The sequence below is a fragment of the Ptychodera flava genome, chromosome 21, assembly GCF_041260155.1.
Source record: "Ptychodera flava strain L36383 chromosome 21, AS_Pfla_20210202, whole genome shotgun sequence".
Taxonomy (NCBI): domain Eukaryota; kingdom Metazoa; phylum Hemichordata; class Enteropneusta; family Ptychoderidae; genus Ptychodera; species Ptychodera flava.
The window spans coordinates 17,173,634-17,192,285 of NC_091948.1; the positions used below are offsets into that span (position 1 = coordinate 17,173,634).

Consider the following 18,652-nt stretch of genomic DNA (forward strand, 5'->3'; position numbering starts at 1 on the left):
GGTTTGGAAGCAAAGGAGCCTGAACAATAAACATGTACCATTACTTTCAATGAATGACCCAGGTGAATAAACCTACAGTTCACATTGTGTTGTACATAAAGTAATCACACACAATAATTAGATGACAGAAGAGCATCATGTGCATTTTCTGTCCAGAAATCCTGTAAAAGCCAAAAAAATTCTATTTGGAAACAACATTTGTGAATATTCTCTGTGTGATGTATGTACTAAAGAGGCTAAGATATCAGCCATTTTTTACCTCAATTATTTGCATTATACAAGGCAGATTTGTGAGAACAGCTGTAATGCAGTAGTGGAATTCTTTTTAATTTTGTAGTGTAAAAATATCCGAAGCTGATATCCAGCATAACAATTGTCACTTCTTCAATGAACAACAATGTGCGTCATGCCTTGTACTTCAACACAGCCAAACACACACTTCAGAATTTGATTGACAGCTGCAAGTGGGCCGATGGTATTCCACCATGACTGGTTTAATCTCTCTCGACTGAGTTCATCCACCGTGCACAACAGTCAGAAAATGGTAAATTCATTAAATTCTCATTACGTAGAGATTGATGCAGAGGTTACCAAATGTGAAAATAAACTGCGGGAGTGACCTAGCATGCCAATGTGGATATCAAGTCTGAAATGCAGTTGAGTTGTACTTCACTGCATGACTTGTGTTTCTTTCCAGACAGTAATTTATGGAATGACTGGCGTTACAACTGATGGTCATTATGTAAGATACCAAGAATGTCTACAGCCCTCAAGTTCATGACAATTTATTTACCTACTGTACTTCATGTATCGTCAGTATCTGGATGTTTACATCAAGTACAGTACATGCAGCCATTGTAAAAAGTCCATTAACTCAGTATAAGGGCCTACTTTTCATTGGTTCATGCAATACTCTTTTTGAAAGTCGATTTTCATCAGGTGTACTGGTAGGTACCGTATATTCACAGTACAGAATACATGAAGAATGTGTCATTGCTATACATACATATTGATGCTTATACTTGGCAAAGCCAAAGAATGATGGTGAATCAAGACATACAGATCATTTCAACTGTCAATGTCTTATTTGTTGCAGTCTACTGATAGCTTGCTGTTGTCAATCTACTAAAACTTAGTCAGTGGAGACATTTTGAATCAGTGTGATGGCAGGATTGTCCATTGGTTTTGTTCAATAGAAATGTACCTGGCTGTCACAAATGGTATGCTGTTGATTAGGTAGGATTATTATACCACAGGGAGCCAGGAAAAACAAACATACAAATAAATAAATAAATAATAAATAAATAAATAAATAAATAAATAAATAAATAAATAAACAATGTCATAGAACGTTGAATAAATAAACATACAAACAAATAAACAAAGTATACACACATGCATATGTAAAAATAATATTATATATATATATTAATATATATATATATATATATATATATATATATATATATATTAAATATATGTGCATGTGTTTATACATTTGTTTGTTTATTTGTTTGTGTATGTGTGTGTGTGTATAAACTGGTATATAATGTATGTGTATGTGAGTGTTAGAGACAACAGCATATTGAGAAAAGATTGATATGGTTGACTGAACAGCTCATGCCAATTTGCAGGTAAAATGTACCACCTAAACAGTTTTTCAAATGTATATTTTTACAATATACTTTGCTGTTCTGCTGCTTGTATAAAGTACCTTGAAGCCCATGGATTAAGGCAGTATGCGCCTCAAAAGTGAAAGACTTAAACTTTTGCTCAAACTTTCCGTAGGGAATCTTTCAACCATTCTTTTAAAAATCAAGAATAAAATCAGGGGTTACCGTGGAAATTTTGGTACTACTGGTACATGTAGAGAAACAACCAAGGATTTACAAATATTTGACATTCAAAATGGCCACCATCCTTATGACATGTTAATTTATGAAGAAAAAAAATATTTTCGAATTTAGAAAAACCAAGTTGTTGAAAGGTTTTCTTACACCAAGAGCTTGAAAATGAATCCCCACAAGTGGTATATCAGAAAAGAATTGTAAAAGTTTGAGAGTCTGATATTTGTCCCTGAGGCGCATTCTATCTTAAATGAAGTTTGAGTTCTGATTTTATAAAAATCAACATACAATTTTTACACATAAATGTAACAATGGTATTACAATATTTTTGAATTTCAAGTACCGGTATAAATAGTTATTAATTTTCAGATCATTGCATTCTCTCACCCTAACCTTTACTCAGTGACCCCTGATCTTTTCATGCTTACGAAAGAGTGTGGTGCTGGTGTGAAGTTACCCTGTGAAAAATTTTGGCAAACCGCAACACTTTCTGTTTTGAGCCATATAAGTATACCTCAGGGCTCGAAAGGAACTTTTTACCCTGGTAGTCCCATTGGGCTACCATTTTCTGAAGTTGGTAGCCCAGCGACAAGGTCTGGTAGCCCATGCATGAATGAAGAGGGGTTTTTTGTAAAGAATATTTATTTATATCTAGACAATGAATGATTTATTTTGCATTATTCTATCCAGTGAGTGAATTTTCTAGTCATTTGACATCAATACCTGCAGATCATGGCCTTAGGAGAACGGTATAGTATGTATAGTGGACGACAGTGACGCCTCAAAGTTTGACGACCTATTTTCACATACGCAGAGCTTTGATATTCGCAATGACTACGACTTTTCACTCAGCACGTGTAAACATAACATGGCTAAAAATAGATTGGCCATGAATTTCAGGGTGACAACTTGGTACAGTCATGTTCCTAATACTTTCCTGGCAATTTTGACTATATTTCCCCAGCATATCATGGGATGATCTCGTACACTTCAGAAAGCTAAATGTGTGGATGGCCCGACAGCTTTTTCTTTGCAGTTTGAATAATTTTGTGTCTAATTGTGATTGATAAATTGTGATTAAATAAATATGAAAATGAATTTTCATTGGCCATCATTTCTCGAGCCTGTTATCCAAGTACATCAGTTCAGATATAAATGATATTTTATTGAAAGTTTGTCGCAACAAATTCGACATGTCCTTTCTGTGTCCAGCTGGGTTGACTGTATGAGCGTCGGTATAGCATGTGTAGTGGCGTCAGCGATCAACATCATGTCGCCCACTAAGTAATTTCATGTCCCAGGCTTTGGTAGTCCGTGTGGGCTACCATTTCATGGACTTTGGTAGCCCCAGGGAAAAGTTGGTAGTCTGTGGACGCGGGACTACCGCTAATTTCGAGCCCTGGTAGGATACCTTTAATAGTACCACCAAATTTTTTATATCTCTGAAACCCACAGCTGTATACTGTTTACATTCTGGCAGTTTAAGGCAGAGCATTCATGAATGTTGAAAATGCAAACTGCATCACATGTACCACTTTTTTATAACAATGAAATTACCTAAGGTTTAAGCCATTAAGTACATTTATCAGTGTGCTCAAACAAGATATCCCTGGAGTTATCCAGGGTCCATGATTCAGGTCTATAGGATACTATCGATATTATAGTGTACACATGCTTGATTCCTGTGAGGAAATAATATAATTTAACTGTGAATAGTGTGATAGCATCTAGATCTCAAATGATGTACAAATTCTTCTATGTGATGATCTAAATTGGATGTACTTGTAATAAATCTTTAATTGGCACAGTTACCAGAAAGTCAAACGCCCTAGGCGCTTGTTACCAACTTCGCTTCCCCAACACTGCAGGTAACTCATTCCTCTATTGCACACACAATTAATCAAAAAAACCTAATTTGGAGTTTGAGTTTCCATGTAGTTTGTACATTGTCTATTTTGTGTCCATCGTGATTGCCATGTACCGATATATGCAGCCAGCAGCACAGTGTACCGGAATAACACGTGACCCATTGTGCCTTACCGGTACAAAAACAAATCAGGCTTTTCATGGGGGCTCTCCAATATTGATAAAAATGGCATGACCTTGTAATATGTTGCTTTGTAAACTTGATGAACAGTTCAGTCTTGCTGACCACAATGTACCAGCCATGCTGTCATTGTGCTCCTCATCTTTTCCTCACCACACGGAACTCTATAACAACTGTGAACAGGAAGGATATCAATAATTTGTCTTGAATTACCTGTGTGATTCATCATTCGCACATCAGAATTTGTTCTAGGAAACATGGGTAATAAGGTTCAAACAGTGTCTCTATGTATATACAGCAAGAGAAGTGAATTTGAAATACTCCAGCCACATATTAGGCACATCATGAACAAATGGAGGTGGGGGATGTGTAGAGATATTGTATATACCGGTACTTTGTGTCATGACACTGTAAATCTGTGTGCCGCAAACCTCAAAGATGTTTTACTTGATTTATGGTTGAATTCAAAATTATTTGTTCAGTTTGCCAAATGTTACTGATAAGTAAAAGACCTTGTGTGCCATAAGAAATGTGGTTATTGTTAACATTCAACGAGTTTTAGACTTCTGAGATTTCATCATATCTGGTACAGCAATGGAATAACTCAGCAGTCGAGTAATTAATATGTGAATTTACTCGTGTTTCCAATCTAGTTATGATTGTTGCCATTGAAAAAGTCATTTCATTGACTTTTAATAACACACAAAACATGCCAGAAATTAAAAGATAAGTGGAATAAAGTGTTATATTATTTTATTATTGCTGTTTCCTTTTGAAACACATTTCTCAATCTATCCTAATAATTTTTTCTATCATAATTCCTGATGCAGAAATGTCTGATGAGACAATCAAAGTTGTTGGAATACGGTACATCTGTAGCTATACTTTTTATTATTTTGACAGTACTTTGTACCATATCAAAATTTCATCCAGTTCACAACCAATGCAATGAGCAAAACGTATCCAAGTAGTTGCTGATTATATGGTAATCATGTGTTCAGCAGAAATCTGATGAGGAAGATAACTGAATTTTAGTTTTGAGATTCCAGATCATTTGTAAGCTTATATTTTTCATGGCATTTGCAGTTATTGTCCATACATGCAATGTTTAGTTGACTGATCCAGCGGGTAGAACTCAGATTCTGATTCAGTGTTGCCCTTTCCATTGTTTTATGATGGCATGACAACTACCAGTTTAAAGCAAGAAGTATTTAAGCTAGCGCATTCTTTGGGTTGGAAGAATGATCTGAGCAATGGACTAAAATTTTCATAACTCCATTAGAAATTCATGAGGGGACTGTAATTTACAATATTTGGCGGCCATATTACGTAATTAAAGTATTGATTGCCTCCTTGCAAGACAAGCTCTACAAGGTAATTGTACTGCACAAGCTCATCTGCACTTGTATTGTGTTAGATCAAAACTGATGCATTCATACCTAGAAATGAACTACGATTGGAGTTCACAACCTCGCCTTATTCCAGAAAGTGTTCAAAACTCGGCAAACATGACCAATGAAATTGTAGACCATATTGGCTGATTTCACAATCAAACATCTAGGGTAGCTGATAAAAGGTTAAACAATGAATCTCGGTACCTAGTTCAACTGAATGAAGTACATCTAATATCGTACATCATATGTCATCACCTGGAAACCTATTCTGAATTTCTGTTGTCAGGGGAACACACAAATCAATTACTGAATCGTATGGTAATTTAATACCATAGATAATTTATGGTTGGTTGTCCATGCATGTGTGCATGCACAAATGGTTTAGAGCCTGTAGGCTCAAAATGAATTCTTCAATGTCACATGGTACCTGAATGTATGGTGATTGCATTGGTAAATAATATTGTATCCACACCTAAAGTGGTTTGGTGCTTCCAGGGTTCTTTCATGCTACTGAGAACATAAAAGAAAATGTTTCAGTAAAAAAAGTATTGAATGAGATGATACCATTCTATAAATGGTTAACTCGGTAGGTAACATACATACCCTGTGGCAAAATATACCGTAATAAACTTTGAATCAACAGTTTGAACATAACCCTGGTAGATTTTTTTTTGAGTAAAAAAAATTGTACAATTTATCAGAAGACATAGACAAAATCTTTGAGGATCAAAACAAGTTCCCAGCACAATGTTCTCAACTTATTAATTTTTTACGTCAAAATGGTCAAAAGAGACTAAACTACAATATTTAGCTAATTAGAGAAATGAGTATAATGTACAAAATATTGGTACACAAAAACCCAACCATTATTTCATTATCTTTTCCAGTACAGTGTTCAGAACATTTCTCCATAGCTATAAGTAACATACCTGGTACTATGCTGTGTCATATGCTTGAGTAGAAACTTGGAGAGCACTCTGGTCACGTTTGTAGGAAATCAGCAGTCTTGGAATTAGGGGAGGATACCGCATTCAGTTTTGCGTTCTCATCACTATTGACGGCATTTATGGAGAGAAGTGAAACAAATTACTTTATTGAGGGTTCTGACGTTGACATGGTAATAACAAATCTGTTACAGGGAAAATTGGCTATTGGCTCTGAAGATTTTTTCTGTCATCTGATTAGTTGGGTCGTCTGAGCATCCACAGTGATAGAGTTAATTTAAGAAGAGAATTAGATTTAGGGAAGATACAGAGGTCAATCAGAGAGCTCTTTTGAAGTCTTCACGTGATTTATAACAGTACACCATGTACACATAAAAAGAAAGTATCCTCTTTAAAGAATCAAGGTCAAATAGTGTCATATATTTGAATTGCTGCTGGAGGCGAAAACAAACTGTATATATAAGACGTCAAGGTCATCGGTACATTCTTCAATGTGTCTACTATATTGCCTTTGTGGCCTGTATTGTGTGTTGACCTTCACAATGAACAAATTATCAAACAAATGTCCTATTCGTCATTATGAATGTAAACGTGCAATTTTTCCTCAAAAACAGCTAATTTCATCACTTATTCCATATTCCAAGGAATAAGCTCATTCACTTTTGAACTAATTAGCACAAAACGATGCTAGATTATTCCCAGCTTTCCTCTGTGTTACCGGTATGTGTCAGGTTTGTCGGTCCCTATAGGCCGGTACCTGCAAGCACGACTGAATGCTGTAAGCTGTAAACCATGTGTCTAACACTCTGTTGTTTTCAAATGAAGCTAGAGGATCACATAGCAGACTAAACGACTATCATTTGCCAGTGATTTGACCTAGAATTACTATTATAGATATTATCTTATCATTATACTATTACATAGATAATTATAGATAATGTTTGTTTTCTGTGATGTGAACACTAATTACCCTTTTCTAATCTATTTTTCCTTTCCTTACTCCAGGTCCACTGGACAGAGCAACGAGGCATTAGCTCTACTGGAGCATACACTCAGAAATATATCGCAGAAGAGGAATATTTTTACATGCAACAAACACTTTTTGGAAAAGGTATGTACCGATATTTGGTTGTCGGAATATAGTCACGGTCCGTGTACTGATTGTCAGTCTAATCTGTAAGTATTCATTGCTTCTGTACAGCTCTATTTTCAGGTACTTATGTGTGTAATAGTCCATTTTACTCATCATTGGAAATTAATGATTGCATCAAAATGTGCAAGGTATATTTTAATGTGCTGAAGTATGATAGACTTTGTTCAGAACATGTATAGGTATAAATGGAGTTGTGACAGTGGTGGTAGTGGAGTGACTGTTCTTGTTCAACATATGTTTGTAGTCTTCACAAAATACCAAAAACATTGTTATTTGAATGCAGCATCAGATTACCTATGTTTCTTTCATAAAATTTACCCTGAAAAGCCAATATACAGTATTTGTTTGTTTTACAGTACATATACGTCATATGAAAATAAAACCAGTAAAATGATGAAAGTATGGGCGAGTCATAGTGCTCATATAAGGGTGTTCAGCACTTTCATTTCAAAGAACTGTCCATTAAAGTTTAAAAATACAACCGGAAGCATAGATCAGTGTATGAGACCACATTCTACCGGTATGTCAGAACTGGTAGCATGGTACCATCATGACCAAATTGAAATCAAAGAATATTCAACAGAAAGATAAATATATAGTGGTGCAGAATGCATACAAGTAGTCTGTTAGTTGTCATTTGCTGATGTTCCATGGCTGCCCAGTACGACAGCATACATGACAGCATTGCTGCAAGCTACTGATGTTGCACATGGATATGCTCAATGGCATAGTAAACTGACTTCAAAGCCTGATCCATTCTAAGCAAATTGTCTCTTATGGTGAGGTCATATAGATTCATATTGAGGCCATAATGACTTCTACCGCAGGCAACTATGTATATCTAACGCTCATACAACAGTACAGCATTATATCATTTACTTTGTTGACTTTGCTTGTATACTTTTACATCCAACAAATCTGTCAAAAATTTTAGAATGTCACAAAAATTGGGTTAGGAGAAACAGTTTATTTTTTGTGTGCTTCAGTGGTAGGAATTATTTCCCCCAAACACAAACCCACGTGATTGTTTATGTCACTTAATAACTGAAATTGCCTTGTTTAAATAGTGCAATATATAGAAATCCGTATGCCGTTATATGAATTTACAGTGTAATGAAAGGATTAACAGATTGTAACCTATAGGATCACTCCAAAGCATATGGAAAAATTATCATGATGTACTGTTACCTATGCATTGGTAGTAGGACATCTCTAACTTGTGTTGTTTTGCTTATCTTTTTATTAAATTGATATTGGATCAATCGAAATGAATGTTAATCAGTGAAATTTTACTTGCCACTAAAACAATTTTTCCCCGAAACATATGCATTTTTGTAAAGGCTTTATTGAACATGTGGTAAGAAACCTGTCAAAAATTGCATGAAATTACTGTACGAAGAATATATTTTTTGTGTCAGCATCAAGTCCATACTCAGACCTGTAAGTGTAAGGTGCATTCGTGTACGGGGTATAAAATGAAATGTCATGGGCAGTGAAATAAAAAGCTAACTAAAACTTGAAGCAATTGTATGCCTAATACCATAAAAACCCTATTAATTTGATCACTCTATTAATTCGATCACCCTATTTTTTTCTTAGAACAATTTTATTTTACCCTAATCAATTCAAACACTGATTGTAATTGGGACTTTCTCAACCTCAAATAATTCGACCGCCCAATCGTGAAAGCTGTTCTGAACATTTTACATTTTGATAAAATACACAGAACAATAAAATGTACACTTCAGAATGTCTAAGTTGGGACTTTAGGAAAGTCACCTTTATATGTTTCAATCATCCAAGATGGTTAGCATGTCACTTATGAACTGTCAAAAAAGTTAAAATCTCTAATACTTTGACCACTAAAATTATGTTGGTTTTGTTAAATTTCTAATAATTCAACAATTTAAAATCCTAATGATTTTTCTGGCCGAAGTGATAGGGTTTTTGCGGTAGTATTTTTGATGTTATACAATGGCCTAGCACAGAACAAACATGTGCTTGCTTTTATAGAGTTCATTATTTTTTCATCCCAAAAGCAAAAACATAAAAACTCATGCTTTGTACATTGAAAATATTTGGCTAAAAGGCATTGCAATATTTATTTCTGGGTGCTTTGTTCCAGCCTATATATAAAAGTGGAAAAAGTAGTTCAGGGTCAGTGTCCAATGAATGATAAATGATGCGGTCTGTTGTGTCAATCACATTCAATGGAGCTTGTGGCATGCAATTTGTGAGGCATAAAATAACAATCAGAATGCCATTACTAAATTATACCACCAAGGAAGAGAAATTTTCCATGAAATGATATCGGCTGTGGGATGTACTGAAAAAAAGTATGTTTCAAGCTGTTAGGTTGTGTGAGAACTAGTTAATAAAACAATCATTTAACCTGTTCACCCCAATGCCCTGTAAACAGGTCCACAATCATCATTTGATAACAATGGATTTGGGCCAAACAATGGTGGTTGAAAGGGTTAAATTTATGAAAAATTATCAGCTGCATCAGACATGGTACAAGATATGGACTGTTATAGTTTTGGATAAAAATGCCTGCATTCATCAAAGAAAGAAACTTGAGAAATTGAATATTGTAAGGATATTTACAATATACAGGGATGTATGTATACGTGTAATTACATGGTACAACATACATGTAGGTAATAACAAAGTGTATGCTGTAGGAAGGCATAAATCCCGGTATTATGTGAATAACCTTATTAGTATACACCTATTTTAGTCAAACTGTACATGGAAAAATTGAAAGTATAGCATTTGTAAAATGTCCTGTCATACACTGCATCATTTATCTCATGCAGACTACAGTAGGAAGCGCAGACTAAAACTACACAATGCAACTTGCAAGCAACTTGTTGCTGCCCCTTCATCCATTATGCCTCTGATATTGAAATTTGATGTGATTAGCTCTACTATGATAGTATTTTTAATCTTGTATTATTTTCCTGTGCAAGTTCTCCTGGAATCCTTGTAACTTCCATCACCAGCTCCAACAAACAGGGAGAGACTTCAAAGCATGGTCTATGTGTGCACAGGTAGCTGGGATGTTACTTGATAGTGTGATGTGAATGCAATTGTCAGTTTTTGACATGGCAACCCTTGCCATAAACTAACAAAAATACTGCTTCAATTTTACATTCTAAGATGATATGGGGATCAGTGGGAAGAGTTTTGACACCCAAAAGGTGTTAGATGGAGAAAATAATGCAATAACACTCTCGACCATCTAAAGTTCTTGCTATGATGCAAGTCCATTTGCGATTCTGGAAAATGCAATACTTTTTGTGTTCATAATCCTCCCCTCTAAGGCAATATGATGGGCCACAACGTTAAACAAACTGCCTGTGATACTCAAGCATTTTTTTTTGTTTACATGTAAATATATAGCAGAGATTTGTCCACAATTCCTCTAAATGATGCATAGTTTCAAGAAATATACGGTAGGTTTGCTGGCGACCACACGTGTGCAGCATTCAGCAACACATCGTTGAAGTGCAATGTTACAAAGGTGGCAACATCTTAAAGTTTTATGAATTGAACCTGTTTACATAAATATTTCCATATTTATGCCTGCAGCTGAATAAAAGGATATTCATCAAGATTAAAGGTCTGGTGAAATGCCCATGTTGCAAAATCACAGAAATACAGTTGATGGTCTATAAAACAGTTACATTCATTTCTTTTTTCGTTTAGCGCGCGTGATTATGAAATATGGCAAAAGAAAATGCAATGTGGGCGTGTCCCCCGAGCCTCTCCAGTCGACTTTTTTCGGCTTTCCGAAGTTTGCCCGACGCCGTATCTCATAACGGGAAGTAGAGTATTTCACACCTCCGTAAGCTCCCTACGGGGGGTAACTTCTAGGGTTTCCGCTTACATGATAAGGACAGTGTCCTCCTTCACTATGGGAGAACGTTGTTCTTTTGGTGGCTGTGACAGCGGCAAGAACATGAACGGCTCAACTGTAAACTTTTTCAAGTTCCCGTCAAGTGTTGAGTGTTTGAACCATAATGTGCTTGTCTACGTACGATCGGCCACGGTCCCTCGGCTGAGCCTGCCTCGCTACTCGCTACACAGAAGGTTGGAACCTCAGTGCAAATCAACAGCATGAACACCAACACTGACGTTGTGACTGCCATTAAAATGCACTTGTCTACAACACGGAACGTCGGGACCGCAATGCAAATCGACAGTAACTTAAAACGTAAATGGGACTGTGATTAAAATGCACTACAACCACAACACGGAAGGTTGGTTGGGACCACGATGCAAATCAGCTGCATGAACAGCAACACTGAATGTTGAGACTACCATTAAAACGAACAACAACACGGAACGTAGAGATCGCGATACAAATCATGGAGGTAGAGTCCTCCTTGATACGAATCGACAACAACACGGAACGCGTCGTTGGGACGGCAATTAAATTGAAGAACAACGGCGAATACCGTACCACGAGGACCGCGATGCAAATCGACAGCAACATGGAATGTTGAAGACCGATCGTGATTAAAATGCACAACACAGAACATCTAGACCGCAATGTAAATCAACTGCAACTCCGAACCTTGTTGCCTCGATTAAAATGCGTATGTCTGCTATGTATAGCAAAAGTTTCAATTCTCGCGAGCGAGCGTTCCTATGCCCGCTGTACACCAGACAAAATGACGTCAAATTTATCGCGAGGGCTCGATTGCGTGTGTCGAAGTTTCAATTCTCGCGAGAGCCATTTATGCATGGTACACTAGACTAAATGACGTCAAATTTCTCGCGAGACTTGGCTCGATTGTAAATACGTACGACGGAAAGAACGCAATAATACGGAAGTAGACACAGTTTTTGCGAATCACCGAGAGAGAAGCGCAGATTAAACAAAAGACTAAAAAACCCACGTTTTTTCTTTATTTTACCATATTTTTAAACAAAAATCAGTTTCGCCGCTGTGGCAAATTAGGATCGATTTTTTTTCGCCACTTCGGATTTTGATTCGCATTGGCGAACGTGGCAAATGGGCAGCGCGAACAGTGTTTTGTTAGCGGATACCTGGCAGAGATAAGGTGGCGTTGGACCGCTATTCGATGTAAATGAACACACCTGTGACGTCACAGACGGCCAACCATTATCCCCGCTATGGGCGTGACCTGAGTGTCGCAAAATGACCCCATGAAAGCCGCGCATAGAAATATCAAAAAAATTAACACTTGCGCGTACTTTTAGGTTGCAATTCTGTTGCGAGTGTAATAGTATTGACCCCCTGGAAGATATTCAGTCACACGAACGGGACCATTTCACCAGACCTTTAATGTTTTTCCTGTTGTTTCGAAAATTCTTGGCAAAAATTGTCATGAAAATTTACAGTTGTTTACTTGGTATAGTGAAGTCATCATCATCATTAATTCGATGAAATCAACTGATCCAAATATAATTCAGCATCCAGCAGCATACACATTCCATGCTATAAAATTAAAAAAAGGGACTCCTGAAAAGTATTGAGATTGTTGAGTACATGTTTGTACCATTTACCCGTCAATTTATGTACTTTCCTTCATGTAAAGTTAGAGTCTATTGGGTCGGTGGCCTTAGATCACTGAATAAAGATCCTTCTCTTTACCCTTTTTTTATTTGTCCACAGTAACATGTGGAAGAGTATTAAAGCCACCTGCAAGTGTGACATTCTGACTCAGTTATGCCGTTACTACAGATATGCTAGTAGCACTGGAAATGTGTGGCTTTCCATGTGTACTGGTATTTTGCGGAAATATCCTTAGTATAGAAAACTGTTGACATAAATATTGTTACAGGAAAGCAAATGTATTCCTATAATATGGGTAAATTGTGCTGAATTTTCAAAAAAATATCTAAATTGTGTTGATTTTTGAATTAAAAGTATTGTGCTTTCTATCACTCTAGTCCAGCACTACTGGTGTATATAGGTCAACTTTCAATCGTTCAAATCTTGTTTTTCCCTGTGACATTGTTCTTGAATTTCAGAGGAGAATGAGGAAGGTGCAAATCCAATACTGAGAATGGGAAGACATGAATTGCCATTCCGATTTCAGATACCAATCGGGTAAGTAAGAGATTCAAAGTAGGGTAGATTCCGTGTTTTACTCCCATTTTTGTTTCAGATACCAATGAGGTAGGAAGTAAATTGTAAATGCCTTGCTGTCTGCAGTTGCAAGTAAAACAGCTCCTGGTAGATGAACAATCAGCTTATCAGCTATCTGGCCAGACAGATTTGCCTCATGCTAGTTTACTATAATCAATCATTGAATCAGAGACTGAAATTTATTTTGATACCTACGCTTATTATTTACATGTTTTGTTATATACATTGAATTGTGGAGTTAATATGAAATCTTCTGTCCTAGAAGTTTGAATAGGCATGATTCTCAGTCATGTTTGTGTAGATGTCTGTTAAAAGTACTGGCAGATAACAGAACATGCACTTTTGTGAGTTCACTCGCGATGTGTTTCATATGGCCATGAAGCTAGGTACAATCCTTTGAATGTATCCCCTTTTTAAACCCTGATTCATTACTTAGATATGTTTATACTGTTCAAGCTTTTATAAGGGCATTGCAGTGAAACACACTAGAAAGCTTTATTTTGAAATAAAACTGACAGAGTTACTGGAGTGTTCAAGTGACATAATGCAGAGATGGCAAAAAGGTCAACATCTGCTGAAGTTATCATATTCAATCAGTCTGAATAAATTCAGTTATACCGTGGTGCTGTAATACAAGTACAAGAAATCAAAAGTTGATATTGCTAATTTTACATGACTCATAGATAAATTTGAACCAGGGTCCAGATATCTCTAGTTGATTGTAACTGATGTAAGATTTTCCATATTATATTCCTCTTGCCATGTACAGGGATCTCATTATCAAATGATAATAGTGATTAACAAAATCATACATGAAACTTTCCTTGAAATATATGTATCATTTATAGAAAATTTCCGTGCAAAATCATTAATTTGAACTTTAATTTATGATAACCAGTACCAGACCAGGAGACCTGTTTTCTAATCTCCGCCTTGTAAACTAAATGTATTCATACCAGCTTCAAAACTGTTCTTGTCAACTTAACCGTTCTCCAAAATGCAGAAGTTATGGTTCCATTTAATTCCGATGGCCAAGATATTAAATGGATATTGTTAGAGTCTGGAAGAACTGTTCCCCAATTTATCAGCATTCCAGTGGGATTTCAGTGCTTCTGGGCAGTCTTACTCACTGAAATACACCAGAGTCTGAATCATTGATATATGGACACAAATTTCAGACCGTGTTGCTATTTTTGAAGTACCCTGTCTTTGCTTAAATCCAGTAAGTAGGCAGACTTCCTTCAAACATACCATGAAACCAAACTTGGTACAAAGAAGTCCACTGTGGTCTACATAAAAACTGGCAATTTTAAGTACAATATACTATAAGCTTCAATCATTGTAGTTGAGTATTGGCGTCTGGGTGCTTTATCGAGCACCGTAGGGGCTAGGATATCTCCCGAATGTAGAGGAGTGTGTGTGTACATACCGGTATATGCACATGCAATGAGAAATTTGTATCATGTTTATTAAACTCATGAAGTATTTTAGTTTTCATTACAAGATTTTTTATTCATATTAGTATAGCTCTGTCGCAGATCCTTCCAAATTATTAAATTATCTATATTGCATTGCCTTGTTAATAGTCTTCAATAATTGAGCTTTGCATTCTGGGTAATGAGTCTCTTGCAGCTAGCCTATGGTTAGTAACAGCTCTCTCAGCATTCAATGCAAAAAATATATCTGTGTTACATGGCTATCTTCTTCCAGTTTTCAGCCCTTAAAGCAAGTTTCACTCTCAAAGAGCGGCATGTTTTCTTTTACAATATAACATGAAATAGGATGCTCAAGATTTGGCTACAAATTAGATACATAAAACTAATTGTAGTGTGTTCATGCTGTAAAGCAAGGTACCCAGGTGTCACCAAGATCTCATGGTGATTTCATATCCAGATCCATAATGACAATATAGCAAACGCTGATATTTGCTTCAGCATTTACAAAGATAATTTGCTATAAAGTACATGAACATGCGCATACCCAGTGTCCTTTTTTTAATATTATCAATTGTAGTACTAGGCAGTCATTTTATCTTTATTTTTCATGCCAAGGTAGCAGTTCACAGGACATACTAAAGTACATGTAGTATACGCCTCGAAGGTGAAAGACTTTAACTTTTGCTCAAACTTCTCAAGGAATCTTTCTACCATTCTCTTTCAAAATCAAGAATAAAAATTGTAGGTATCCGTGAAAATTTGGTTCTAGAGAAAGAATGACAAGATTTACCAATATTTGAAATTCAAAATGGCCGCCTTCCCTGTAGTAACTCTATGGAGAAAAATAAAATCTTTGATTTTCAAAAAACAAAGATGGTAAAAGTTTTTCTTTTACCAAGGGCTTCAAAATGGGCCCCCACAAGTGGTAGATCAGAAAAGAATTGGAAAAGTTTTAGAGTCCAAATATCTGTCCCCAAGGCGTGTTCTACCGTATGTGCATTAAAATATGTTTGCATCTACTGTAAGGCCAAAAAAAAAGAAAAGAAATGTTTCTGGTCAGGCCTTTCTTTAAAAAATGGTGCGGCGACGCGAATTTTTTTTATTCTTTTTTATTTTTTTTTCTCCTCAAGGGAGGGAGGAGGGTCAGTTTTATAGTTTTATCAATATAGTAACATTTAAACTGTTCATGCAGTCACTGATCATGTGCCCCAAAGAATTTTCTCTTTCTCTTCAGCTGTTTTGATTTCGTGTCATAAAAATCAGTACGTAGTTTGCCATGGCCAATGGCCACAAACCAGGAAAAAAAGGGTGACGCGCTGTTGTTCAAGTGACGCGCGCGCTGACCAGAAACATTTCTTTTTCTTTTTTTGGCCTAAGGTATGATAATACAATAACTGAGAAGTATCAATACTTCATGTCTATCATATGTGGTGTGGATTAAGGAATCAAAATATGCATTATGCACATTTATGTAGTGTAATACTGTACATTATTATACATCTACCATAGAGAACAATAGAAATTTGCATGCGTGAAAAAAAACGTACGAAACGCCCGATCCGTAACATGTATGGTTTCCAGGCTCCCCATCTCCTGCGGCTGTATCTGCGCGTTCACTACTAAACAGTTTCAAGGGACCCATTAGACGAGTGCCAGAACATGTCTCGCACTCTCTGTACATAGGTGTGTAGTGCACACACTCCAAAACTTGCAGAAGCGTGTCCAAGATGGCGTTCCTCACTGACGCGATAAAATTGGAAGAAATATTGTCGACATTGCACGAAAACAGTCGCTACTCTGACAATTTGATGCCCCAGTCAGGAATGTAAGATGTATAATGATAAGGTTTTCGCATTGGGAATACGCTGCGCCAAAGTCCTCTTGCATCCTTTGCGGTATTTTCGTAATAACCTCATAGTATTGTATGTTAATGATATTACCAATGATGCAATGTAGTTTATTGGTCTACTGGTAATGGTTATGTGATGGAGAGCGCAGTACACATACCGGGTACAGATATATAATGGACCATGAAAAATGATAGCTAATAGCTTTAAATACAACTTTACATGCTTCTCGCTACAACACATTTTTTGTGGCGCATATGTCTGCTTTAATCAATAGAGCTTTTATCTTGTTCACATTGGCAACCCAACTGAATTTGGGCCGACGCAAAATAATTGTTCTTTTGGGATTAAATTTGGTCCGTGTCCACACTTACCGGTACCAGAATTAGGGCCGACGTAACTTTACCTTCCTTTGTGACCTCTGACCTGTCAAAGTTCAAAATGGCGCACTTGAATATGGCACGCTGTTTCTACTGTTCATGATTTTCCTGTGTTTTTACGCAAAAGAAGGGCAAATATGACTACCACTCACCTTTTTAATCATCGGAGAGATCTTCACCATTTATTGGATGAGCATATGGTATATATAAGACCGCGTGGAGAAATAACCAGTGCGTGGCATTTTTGACATGCCTCTCTAGTCTATTACGTGCACTGTGGAATCGAATGACATGGTCTCGTTTGCGGAACAAAGGTTGGTGGGAAGTTCAGCGTACATGGGATGATATTAAAATGTAAAGACTGGATTGAAAACTTTCGATAGGTGTAAACTTTAGTTTCAACGTCGTTTGTTTTGTGCGAATAGGGTGACTAGTTCAACTTCGATCCATAGCGGAGGCCTGGTCAACTGGGACCAGGGCCGACGTAACGTGTCCACACTGGCGATTTGCGTCGGACCAAATTTTGCGTCGGCCCTGAGTCGGCCCTGAACCCCCCCTTCTAACTGGGACCAAACTGAGTCGGCCCAGGGCCGACTCAGCGTGTCCACATTGGTTTTTTACGTCGGCCCGGCCCTGGTCGGGACCTAGGCCGACGCAAAGTCGTCAATCTGAACGTACCATTTGTCATCTAACCCTTTGTAATAAGGTGTAGAATTACACAGGATATTTGTAAGTAGTAATGGATACTCAATATACCCCGATAAGAAATTATTTTCACATGTTGAAACCTCTGTGTTTTTGCTTAACATATACATTTACCAGTCTACCGTAGAGCTACATGTAGTGTGTGTCATTGTAAACATCTTGGCCAGCAAAGCTGCTTGTGTTCGGCACTTCAACAATAAGTCATTTCAATAAGTGGGTTTTCATTCATCCATTCATTCATTCATTCATTCATTCATTCATTCATTCATTCATTCATTCATTCATTCATACATGCATGCATACATGCATTCATTCCATCATCAAGTAAACAGTCAAACTGGTAATGACTGTATGACCTACCCATTACCCCTTCATAATTTTGAAGCAATGAAAAGTAATTGTGCCTTTGCTCTAGGGCACAATACCATGAGTCATGCCAGGGTCTCTAACTTCAGTGTCCTCAGACCATGAGTTCACTACCCTGGCCGCTGAAACATGATGCGGCCCCTTGAAATTTGATGAACATTTAGCCTACTCTTTATCGCAAAAAAATTTCTCCGATGTACACTTTTCTAGTTTGTGCACAGTGAAGTGTTTTCAGACAGTCTTTAGAATGGACAGTGCAACATGGATTTGTCGAAGCTGGTTTACTCTCTTTCACAACTCATCTGTAATAAATCTATGGCAAGGATGTAGTTTTAAGTTGAAGCTTTCAGAACCATTCAGTCATTTCTGACTGCAAAAAAAACCCATTCTATTTAGCACAGGCCGATCA

At 36.9% G+C, this 18,652-nt stretch overlaps 1 protein-coding gene across 1 annotated transcript in view; it reads left to right on the forward strand.

Moving 5' to 3' along the window:
- LOC139121581 (arrestin domain-containing protein 3-like) overlaps positions 1-18,652 on the forward strand; it is a 52,203-nt gene that overhangs the window by 17,516 nt on the left and 16,035 nt on the right. The window contains exons 2-3 of the mRNA XM_070686613.1: positions 7,238-7,343; positions 13,392-13,470. Of these exons, the coding sequence (XP_070542714.1) occupies positions 7,238-7,343; positions 13,392-13,470 (185 nt within the window). The remainder of the gene's footprint in view (positions 1-7,237; positions 7,344-13,391; positions 13,471-18,652) is intronic.